This window comes from Vitis riparia, chromosome 8, assembly GCF_004353265.1.
Source record: "Vitis riparia cultivar Riparia Gloire de Montpellier isolate 1030 chromosome 8, EGFV_Vit.rip_1.0, whole genome shotgun sequence".
In the NCBI taxonomy this organism is placed as follows: domain Eukaryota; kingdom Viridiplantae; phylum Streptophyta; class Magnoliopsida; order Vitales; family Vitaceae; genus Vitis; species Vitis riparia.
Window position 1 is genome coordinate 9,960,986 of NC_048438.1, and position 11,864 is coordinate 9,972,849.

The window sequence follows — 11,864 nt, forward strand, 5'->3', positions numbered from 1 at the left end:
GAGAGAAGGTGCAAAGTACACCTGGATCAATCAAGTCTAACTAGCTCAATTAGTTCCTCCCAACTTTGATTAATTGTGTTGTAAAGTAATTAAATAGTCCGATTTAAAGTCTAAAACCTCCAATAACCTATATTTGGTTTCTTAAAACCTTTTAAAATAAGTTTAGAAAGAATTTGATTCAATGTTTTGATAAAAAAAAAAATAAGAAACCATCCATTAAGGATGGATGATTTCAGAAGTTTAAGTGTATATATGAAAAAGATTTAGACTCAAAGGCGACTACAAATACTGATCTTATAATAAATCTTAAACCACTTTAAGTTTTCATGGATCTAGAATCTTTATGATATCGATTTTCTTTCAAGGTTGCTTCGGCTTTCTTGAATTTACAAAAATAAAACTAAAATTTAACAACTTGATTTAAACCATTAACAACCTTAACCTTGTTTTGTGATTATTAAAACTCATTTAGGAAAACTGTTGTGTAAGAGCCAACTCCAAACCGTGTAGATGTTGTTCGCTTTAGACCTAAATGGACCCTCACGAATTTAAAACATTTTTACAATATTAAGAAGGATTCATATTTATATAGTGTCATGAATTTTCTCATTTATTCGATATGAGATATCACAAACACCTCTCAATGTAAACATAACATCCTCATTATGTGTCACGGAATTACAAAACAAATCCCCACATCAAGGTTGAGGATTGACTGTGATACTATTTGTAACAACTCATATCCAACCATATAAATATTATTCACTTTGAGGCTAAAAGTGTCCTCACAACTTTAAAACGCGTCTATAAGATTAAAAGAGACTCATATTTATAGTGTCTAAAACTCTCTCTTTTATCCGATGTAAAATATCACACCTTGAAAATGTTTGATCAGCTTGTTTGGCATAATCCACATCCCATTTGTATGTGTATAATGTTCTCGTTAGATATTTACCATAATTAGACAATATGTTTTAATAAAATCTTATTAGAAAAATATTATTACAAAACCTAGTGAGATAACTATTATGAAATCCAGCAAGACAAAACCATAAAGAAGGCAAAAAAAATTATTGGGGACTAAAAAATTTTGAGTTCGGGATATGAACTATTTGGTTGGTGTAATTATTATTATTATTATTATTATTATTATTATTATTGTTATTATTATTATTAAAATTAAAATTAAAAACATAAGTATTTTAATATTTGATATTTTTTAAGTAAAAAAATTATTGTATTCTAATTTTTGGTATTAAAAAAATATAAAATCTATCTCATATTTAATACTATTTAGAAATTATTTTATGATTTATAATTTAGGAAATAATTTTTTGTTCTTTGATAATGATGTTCATGATTAAAATATTTAAATTTTATAAATAAAATAATAACATATTATGTTAATATATATATTAGATATTATATTAAATAATACTATATATCAAACTAAAATTTATTTATTTTAATCAAAACATTTGGTGGTTCAAAATGAGTGATATGAAAAGAAAAAATTTCTTCTGATATAATCATTTGAAAAAAAGAAAAGAAAATGGAAACTCGCTTATTAAAAATTAAATTTATTTTTAAAATTTTGAAATTTTAAAAAAAAAAAAGTAAACTTTTTAAAATAATTTCTTTTATTAAAAAAATATATTTCAAATTAATAAATAAAAGGGATAGATTCTAAGATAAAGAGTAAATATTTTTATTTTAAAATTTTAAAATATTCAAAAAAAGAATAAGGATTTTTTTTTTCTTTTTAAAGTTTATTTAATAAATTAATCATCATATACACTTTATTTTTATATTTCTTGATTTTTAAAAAAAAATCAAAGAAATTAACATTTTGATTTTTTTTTTATATAATCATATTTTTTTATTATAAAAGTAACGAAAATAAAAAATTTAAGTGAAATAAAATCATTAATGATTTCCTTTTCTAAAGTTCAATTCTTTAGAAAAGGTTAAATACAATTCAATTAATTTAAGAAAAAGAAATTAAATTGATGTTATATCATCAAAAGCATTAATTTAGGAATGTACAATCTTATATCATGACCTTATAAGAAGATATAAGATTGTATAAAGTGAAAATAGAAGAGTGAAGTTTACTTTGAAATTATTTTCACCTAATAAAAAAAAAGGTATTTTAGAAAAAAATAACTTAAAAGTCCATAAACTTCTAAAAATTTCAAAATTTATAAAAATAAATTTAATTTAAATCTACCTTATTAATTTGATATTTTGTTACGTTCTAATATGAAGACTTATCGTTAATTATTGCTAGTCTCCCTAAAATTACTATAAGATTCTCCATTAAAAGGGTGTTTGATAAAAATTAATATTTATTATTTAATAATTAAGTTAATTTTAACTTAAATTGTTTTTAAATTATTGTTTAAAACTTATTACGTATTTTCTACTTTAAAATTTTCAGTTGTTTGATAAAGTTAAGTTAAAATTGATTTCAAATCATCAAATTGACATATTTATCCTCATTAATTTTAACTAATATGTATCTCGTTGATTTTAATTCATATTTTTTCAATTAATTTTAAGTAATAAATTTATTTATAAAACATCCATATTTCAAATATTTCAAATAAATATGAACAAATAAGATAAAAAAAATTGAGATTAAAAATAAATTAATTATTTTAACTTAATACTTAAAATCATTTTAAGTTTTAAATTGTAACATTAAGTTATTTTATCAAATATGTTTATTTAATTTAATATTACTTTAAGAGTGTTTGACAGTGATTTTGGAAAGCGTTTTTAGCCCTGTCAAACGTAATGAAAGTTTATCAAACACCTATAAGATCAAAAGCTGTTACGGTTGCCTCAAAAAATTTAGAACAAAGAAAGTAAGCAACCGGGTGATAATCATTGATGATTACTGCATTTATTTACATATCCATCTGGTGAATGGGGATGAGATTATCGTTAATTTTGAATTCAAATAGAGTTTGATCTTCGTTCAACCAACAACAATTCAAAAACTATATTTTGCTCCAGAAAATAAAAGCATTGTGGCATCATTATGATATTCGCCCATTTCTGTTTTGATAAATATTATTGTAGAAACCACTCGATTCTTGACCACAGCTTCTCAAAATGAAAAAGATGCTTGCGGACGCGGTATATGTATGAACTGTAGAGTACAGCAGCCAACGTCACCGCAGAAATGGATAACAACGTCAACTTCCAGAAGTCCTGATAATGATCAAATAATTCAAACCAAATCAGATCAAATTACAAAGTGAGATATAGCAATCCTCAAAGATTGATCACCTGTGGATTAGATATGATTATTCCCATGACATAAGCCATCAAATCTAAGTAAGACTGGAGCGAGTTTTGAACACCTCCCACAACACAACGATCAGATTCAGGAACATGATCCTGTCCACAAAGGGGGAAAAGAAGAGGGAAGATTTATAACTTGAAGAAAAGATTGAAGAAAGGCAAAGTCAGATTGCCTACTCAACACATCATCTAAGAGAGCTTGTAATGGTTCAGCATTAGTGGTGTTCTTTTTCACCTGCATTTGTTGGATGACAGACAAGTCAAACATCCACAATCCCAGACGGGAAGTTGCCACTCCAACCATCAGCAGATATGCTGATGTAATATGGTTTTGGATCCATATCGAAGCAATACATATGAGGAGGAAGGCCCACTGCAACAAAAACACACATTTATCAAAAGTTTTTCGCACAAATAGTGATCAGCAAGGGGTGACTGGTTTCTAGGCAGTAACTTCAAGAATACACTAACATTTTAACCACTGAAGTTGATACCTGAGACCAGATAGACCAGAGTCCAGTTCGAAGTATTGAGATGCGAGATTGTAAGATTGGGTACACAAATGTTGCAGCTATTCCAATTGTAGCGCTTATTCCACGCCCTATTCCGATAATATATGCAGGTATACCTTCCCATTCCAGGGCAGCTGTCATCAGAGTCCCAAAGCTGGAGAGACAAATTCAGTGTGTCTACTTAATAACTGATAGGAAACAGCAGCCGAAGCCAAAAGACAGTATGATGTAAATGTCAGGAGGGTATGTTTGGAAGAAGCTTCAAGAAGTGATAGTTTCTTATAGCCGCAGAAGTTTGCCATGCAACATGAATTCCTACTTCTTGAGAGGAATTATGGATAGGCAAATTTAGCTAACATCATCATTTCTGTGCTTCAATCTTCAAAATTTCTTTGGAAAGAAAGCAATATAAACTGCAATAATTAAATATCCCTTGAAGTTTTATCCAAACATGCCCACTAAACAGGGTATTTAGCAATGTCCATTAAGGGTAGTCACCTGAGAACAGTGAAATACAGTAATGCTAGAGCTAGTCCTGGCAGCACCACATCTTGCTGTAAGTACACAGTCCATGCAGAAATGGAGAGGGCCTTCCAAACCCATTCAATCATTTTCCTTTTCCAGCTGTTTTCTGCCAATGCTGAATCGCCTCCATCACAGGAAGGTGAGCTCTTTATCTCTTGATCAGCAGATGTACTCTCCCCTGGATCACCCTGTGAAATTTTAGAGATCTTTTTCTGGCTCCTTTCACTTAATGCTGGAATTCCACTATGTACAGATGTTAGAAGCCAATACTCCAACCAGATCGATACAGTGTTCCAGATTGCTAAAGTCATGGCAGATGCTTTTAATGATACAAAGCTGATAATGAGGCCAGTAACTACAGGAGCAAATAACTTGCAGGTTAAATCGATACGTCTTATTACTGAATTCAACTTTGTTAGTACTCCCGGAGGGTGGCCTTCAGAAATCACCACCACCCTGTAATTTGAAGACAACTTTAACAGCATCAGATTGATTCGATAAGGAAAGTAGTGCAAAAGAAATTTTTGGAACCATACAATCCTTCGAGTTTGGAAATGAAATCCCAACTTTGTGACAGCTAAAATAATTATAAAATTCGGTCAACTTTCTATTTTCTTATAAGCATGTATGCAATTACCACTCTCTTTCAATCAAGATGGTACCGGCAAGAGTGGAAAGCACACCAATGGCTCCAGAGATATTGGTTAATATGACAAGAGCGATGAATGCTGCTAAATTGGTATACTTCAAGTTTGAGTAGACCAGTAATCCTACCACTGCAACCCCAGCAACCACAAAGAGAGATTTTGTGCCCACAACCAAAGTTTGAGAACCTGCCAAAGGATAATCACCATCAAAGCTTCTCAAATGGTCTAAATTGATTATTGGTGGCCAGTGTACATGCGGGACCGAGTGAACCCACCTAAATTGATTGTTGCTTTATTTAGTTGAGCTATCCAGGATTTTCAGTTAAATTTCTCAAAATAAGTTTTGTTTTCAGAAGGCAGTTTTGAAAAATCCATGCATCGGGATGTTTTCCAGTTGAACTGATATCCAAATAGTGTTGAAAGCACAAAGAGTAGAGGTTGAGCAAACCTTTACATATGTTAATCTATCCAACCACTGTCCAATGCTGGGACCAAGGAAAGCAGTAGAACCAGACTCCACCACACCATAAACAGCAGCAAGTAGCAAAGAGTTGGGCCATATATTGATCATGTACAAACCAACAGAAAACTCCCACATTCTGTAACAAGAAAAGATCCAAAAGGAACCCGGTATTAAATTATTCAAGAATTATGGGAAGCATGTGGCTGAGATAACAACCCCGTTCATCATCATCACTGTGTATTAGAATGGACTATTATCAAACAATTTCTGTTCATGAATTTGAGCTGCTAATTGCCTTTGAAATTAAAACCAACCGCATAGTTCAAACAGCAAAAATATTTGATCACCTAATTGTAAAAAAAGCCATAATTGTAAAATAAACCATAACAAAACTAAAGAAATTCAAACTCAGAGCTTAGATCCACTGTTATCAAAAGCCCACTTGTATGTGAAAACAAACCATTTAGAATTATGTGAAAAATATGAACTAAATCCACGAAAATCTGAAAAAAATATTCAAAAACCCCTAAAAGGAAATAATAGCGAAAACAGGAACAATTCCAATGAACCCATACATTACCAGTGAAGAAAAAAAAAGAAAAAAAAAAAAAGAAGAAAGAATCCACGTAGTAATATCATAAGATTACTCAATTCCATGACATATAATCCTGATGTAAAACAACCAAATGCAAAGAGATCCAGAAGAATCAAAGTTGTTAGAGAAAAAAACCTGGCACCCCATCTGGCCAAGAAATGGCCAACATACAAATACATGAGAAGAGATTGTGGCAAAACAGAGTGCTGAGAAGGTTGCCGCTCTTCATCCGGAAGAAGCGGCTCCCGTATCTTCATGTCTTCTTCCATGTCAGGTTCTTCGTCTCTCTGCTTGTTCAACCGTTATTGAACTTATGCTGATGTTTCTCTCTTCTTCTCTACTCTGACGGCCGACGATGCATCATCTTCAAAAACGGCGAAGCCTCGTACCAGTGCATTCATATGGATACGACAAAAACGGACTTTCTATGGCCAGAGGAGGGGTTTGCTGCTGCCACGGTATCATGGATGAGATTATTGGACACATTCAGGAGAGAGACTCTGGAAGCAATGAAGAGCGTGGAAATAGCATTGCCCACCATCCATAGTTGACTTGCAGTTAAGAACATTTGTTAGCCGGATCTAAATCTTCACATAATTTATTTAAATCAGCCACGTACGTAGTAGAATCCTTGGACCGCACCTGCTTATGAAATTTTATACGTAGTAGTTGAAAAGCCACGCGATCAACCCACCAACCAGGGATTTTTTTTTTCCATTTTTTTTGTCTTTTTTGGGGCTAGCTGAAAAGACCGGTGCTATTTGAAAAGACCGGGGCTATCTGAAAAGACCGAGGTTGACAAGAAAATTTCCAGACACCAGTACTGATTTCTTGAAAATCGCTCTTAAATCAAATGATTTTCCTCGACACTGTCTCCCCAGTTCATACCTAGTAACGTTTGTCGTCTGCCGAAGGGCACCCACGTTTTCCATGCCTATGTGTAACAGCCCGCTTGGATCAACCCTCATCAAGCAATAAACAAAGATGTCGTGTTAAAATTTTATCAAAGATAGAGGTGCTGACCATAGAAGACGACCAACAAGTGGGTCTACCTCCTTGCTCCGGTTGGGTGGTGGATTTCGCTACAAAATGCTGCCTCTTGAGGGGTGCCGAATTTTGCTGAGAAGAGGTATCTGGAGATTGTATCGGCCGAATATTGTATCTTGATCGATAAGTCATCCCGACTCTATTTAAATCTACAATGATTTGAGAGCCCACCCTAGCCGATCCTAGAAGAACTAAAGAATTGGTCATCGAGAAGAAACTATCGAGCTGCCAACACGGATTACGTGGCATGGATACCGAGGGCAACAACAAAGTGTGTATGAGAAACAAATCTCAAAGGAAAACTCATCTTGTCACATCAACAAGAAACGATAGGATTGGTCAGCAACGTGTTACCTAACACAAACCTGCCAAGCTAATCATGTATGTCACACAACCTCCAACGTCTAACTCAAGCCCATTAAGGAGGAAGAAGAACAAGAAAAAAAATGGATCATTCTCCTAGAGAGCCAAGACACCTATCGACAAAGGAGGTGACACTTGAAGATTGACTAGCGACTCGAATAGTCATCGGATTATCACATCCTGAAAGGTTATGCACCAACAATTGGAGTCGTTTGTGGGAATGAAACAAAAAGCCAACCATGGTGACTACATGGGTAGCTAACCGCACTAATGGTGAGAATGTCGCCCTGATAACTTATGAGCGGCCACAGCGGACGACTAAACCCTAGTTGACAAAGTACCAAAGGTATCTAGAAGAGCTAAGAAAAACCACTAACTGGCTCAAAAAGGAGAATAACTAGATCTTGGCGGCCTGACTCATCGCAATTGCCTAGTCGCTATCAGTGAACAAAGAGGCATTGATGGGAGTGCCAAATAAGAACTACTTGGTTTTACCAAATAGCTCGATCCGTCCGAAAGCAAAGATCCCCGAACGGGGAGACACGATCGTCAACTATTGTATTTTCCAAAACGAATCTGTTGCACATCACACAACCGGCAAAAAAAAAAAAAAAAAAAAAAACCAAAGGTGCCCAAGTAGCACCCAGCTAGACCTAAAACCCAATAAAACCTAAGGTACCCAAGTAGCACCCAGCCAGGCCTAGAACCTAACAAAGCCTAAGGTGCCCAAGTAGCAACTGGCTAGGCCTAGAGTCCAACAAAGCCTAAGATGCCCAAGTAAGCACCTGACCAGGCCTAGCGCCCAATAAAGCCTAAGTTGCCTAAGTAGCACCCGACTAGGCCTAAAGCCCAACAAAGCCTAAAGTACCCAAGTAGCACCCGACCAGACATAGAGCCCAACAAAGCCTAAGGTGCCTAAGTAGCACCTGACTAGTGCTAGAGCCTAACAAAGCGTAAGATGTCCAAGTAGCACTTGACCAGACTTAGAGTCCAATAAAGCCTAAGATGCCTAAGTAGCACTTGGCTAGGCCTAGAGCCTTACAAAGTCTAAGGTGTCCAAGTAGGCATGCAACCAAGCCTAGCGCCCAACAAAGCCTAGGTTGCCCAAGTATCACCCAGCTAACCTTAAAGCCCAACAAAGCCTGAGGTGCCAAAGTAGCACCCAACTAGGACCATAGCCCAACAAAGCTTAAGGTGACCAAGTAGCACCTAACCAGGCCTAGAACCTTATAAAGCCTAAGGCGCCCAAGTGGCACCCAGTTAGGCCCAACACCCAACAAAGCCTAGGGTGCCCAAGTAGCATTCGACCAGGCTTAGCACCCAACAAAGTCTTAGGTGCCAAAGAAGCACCCAACCAAAAAGACTTAAGTGCCAAGCAGCACCCGACAAAAGCCTTAGGTTCCAAGAAACACCCGGCCAAAGTGTCAGGTGCCAAGAAAACACCTAACTAAAAGCCTTAGGTGCCGAATTAACACTCGACTAGCCTCAATTGGTCAGTTTCAACAATGTGGTAGTGAAACTCGCCCTCCCGTTTGTTGAATCCTTAATGTCACACTTCATCTGCATAGAAAAAATACAAAGAAAAATGGAAAGAAAACATAAGAGTATGGAAAAAACTCAACTTACCCTCAAACGCAGTAAGAAAAAGCAAAACAATACTTACCAGCATACTCAAGTCCTGAGAAAAAAATTGTGGCATGGAAATAAGCATGTCTGGGAGCCATAGCTAGGAAACAAGGCAACATTGCCCTATCCCTGTGCGTGTGCACCTGGAAAATACATCCCCAAACACAACCCCACCACCTACAAAGTTTTGGCCTACGAGAGATAAAAAAAAGGCAAAATACCCATCTAAGCAAAATGCCCATCAGAGCCAAGTGTCCATCAAGGCGAAACGCCCATCTAGACGAGATGTTCATCAAGGCCAAGTGCCCAACAAGGCAATATGCCCATCTAGGCGAAATACCTACCAAGGCCAAGTGTTCATCTAGGCAAAATGCCCATCAAGGCCAAGTGCCCATCTATGCAAAGTGCCCAAACAAAGCGAAATTCCCAAAGAAAAATCAAAAGACGGTTGTGCATGTTGTGCCACCTTGTGAAAATCCCCAAGCATTGTCACTCCTCAAGGTGACACATGTATGACCTACAATCTTCCTACAGACCGCAACATGAAGGTCTCGCATCCAAGTAGTTCCTGATGCACGATATCCCAAACCTACTTGGCCCAAAATGGGCCATTGAAGGTATCGACCATAGAAGATGACCAAATTGTGGATCTACCTACTTGCTCAAGTCATGCGACAGATTTCGCTACAAAAGTTGTCTCCCAAGGGTGTCGAATTTTTCCGAGAAGGAGTACCCGGATGTATCGACTGAATATTGTCTCTCAGTCGAGAAGTCATCCTAACTCCATTTAAATCTACAGTGATCCGAGAGCCCACCCTGATCAATCCTAAAAGAACTAAAAAATTGGTCATCGGGAAGAAGCTGTTAGGCCGCCAACACAGATACCGAGGACAACAACAAGGCATGTATGAGGAACAAATCTTAAAGAAAAATCTCATCTTATCACGTCAGCAAGAAGTGATAAGGCTAGTCGGCCAAGCGCTAGGTGACACAAACCTGCCAAGCTAATCGTGTACGCCACATAACCTCCAACGTCTAACTCAAGCCTATAAAAAATGAAGAAGAATAGGAAAAAATGGAAATCCTTATTCTAGAGAGTCAAGATACCCACCAACAGAGGAGGTGACACTAGAAGATTGGCTAGCGACCCGAATAGTCATTGGATCATCACATCCGGAAAAGTTGTGCACCAACAAAAGATTACTATTAAAAAGTTCTAATAAAAATTATAAAATATTTTTATGACTACTAAAACTATCTCATTAAACCTAACGTGACGAAATCTGGTGTGCCCTCATGTTTTTTAATAATGTCGTGACGCTTGTTACAAAGTTGACATTTGGAAATCTTTAAATAGACACATTTTAATATTATGTATGATTTTTTTCTTAATATTGTCAAGGAAATACATCGTGGCTTGATCATATATACTAATAACATGTGGCTCTTATGTGCAATATTAAACACAATGCTATCTTTATTTTGGCATATGAAAAACCATTGTCATTTTACCACTAGCACATGAAATAGTATTATTGTTTGGAATAAAAGTATTAAATGCAAATACTATATTTTGAAGATAACATGTCTTTTTAGCATCCCATTGTATTGGAGAAGCAACAAGGTTCGTGTCTAAACTAGTTTGGACTTGCTTCTAAGCAATACCTTCAAATGTGCGCAAAGAGTTCTTGCAATAGAAAGACAACCCAAGGGACCTCTTAGAGTGCCCCTTTTGATGAATAAGTTAGCTTCATGCCATTAGTTAACGATATTACAAGAATTTTAGGGGAAAAAATGGTGTATATATTTGTTTTGATTTACATGTTTATATAGTACCGTACAAAAGGCAACTTAGTCAATTTTTTAGGCAAAACTGCAAAATAGATACTTGAGGCAACCTCAATGTCCCTTTTCCCCCTCAACACCCATTGAGTTGAACAAGAGAAGTCTTTTTAGGGTGCTTTGAATTTCAAATGGCCTCTATCCATTGTACACATGGCATCACAAGGTGACATTGCCTGATAGTCTCTTGAGAATTGTATTTATAGTCACATTAATCATTTCAATTAACAACATTAATAATGCCTTTATTCTTCCAATACATCCATCCAAGTGAGTATTTAAGGGCCAATTTAGCTTTTTTCCCTTCCTTCTTTTTCTTCTCCATTTCATCTTGCTTTGGCTTTCTTGTGTCCCCAACAATTCCTCTTCATCCAAACTCATGTTTTGATAGGTCTTTTTAAGCTTGTCCTCAATCAAATAAGGACAATGAGTCTAATTATTTTGTGTTTGCGTATTATTTCTTGTATATGTTTGATATTCATGTTTTTATTTTATATTATAGGTCTTGTAAGATTTTTTATACAATTTTATTTCTTTTTTTATTTTAACTTTTTAAAAACCAATTTTCACTTTTCTTAAGCAAATTTTGAAAACACCAAATTGTTATTTTCATTTTTTTTTCTTCTAAATCTACTTTTCAAAATAAAAAATAGAAAATGAGTATCCAAGCTCACTTTTAGTGGAAAGAGAAATCAAGTCTAAACAATTAGAGAAAAAAATTTCAATTTTAGCCAAATTTTAAAATAAAATCTAGTATTCATTGCATGTAAAATTAATTTATAAGATGTGAAGTTTTGGCTGGTTAATCCAATCTCAGGTGGAAACACAAAGGTATAATTGGGTGTTGGTCAGATTTAAATAAATTTTAACAAATTTAAATACAAATGGTTATAGCAACACAAATTATATATATATGAGAGTGAGAGAGAGAA

At 35.1% G+C, this 11,864-nt stretch overlaps 1 protein-coding gene across 1 annotated transcript; it reads right to left on the reverse strand.

Moving 5' to 3' along the window:
- Window positions 1-2,883: 2,883 nt before the first annotated feature.
- LOC117919871 (solute carrier family 40 member 2-like) lies at window positions 2,884-6,668 on the reverse strand. The gene is given in 9 exon segments (XM_034837146.1): window positions 2,884-3,219; window positions 3,298-3,408; window positions 3,548-3,685; window positions 3,807-3,978; window positions 4,323-4,805; window positions 4,987-5,149; window positions 5,152-5,182; window positions 5,445-5,595; window positions 6,190-6,668. Coding segments are annotated over 9 exon segments (1,524 nt in total). The 5' UTR covers window positions 6,324-6,668; the 3' UTR covers window positions 2,884-3,078.
- Between the last annotated feature and the right edge of the window lie 5,196 nt (window positions 6,669-11,864).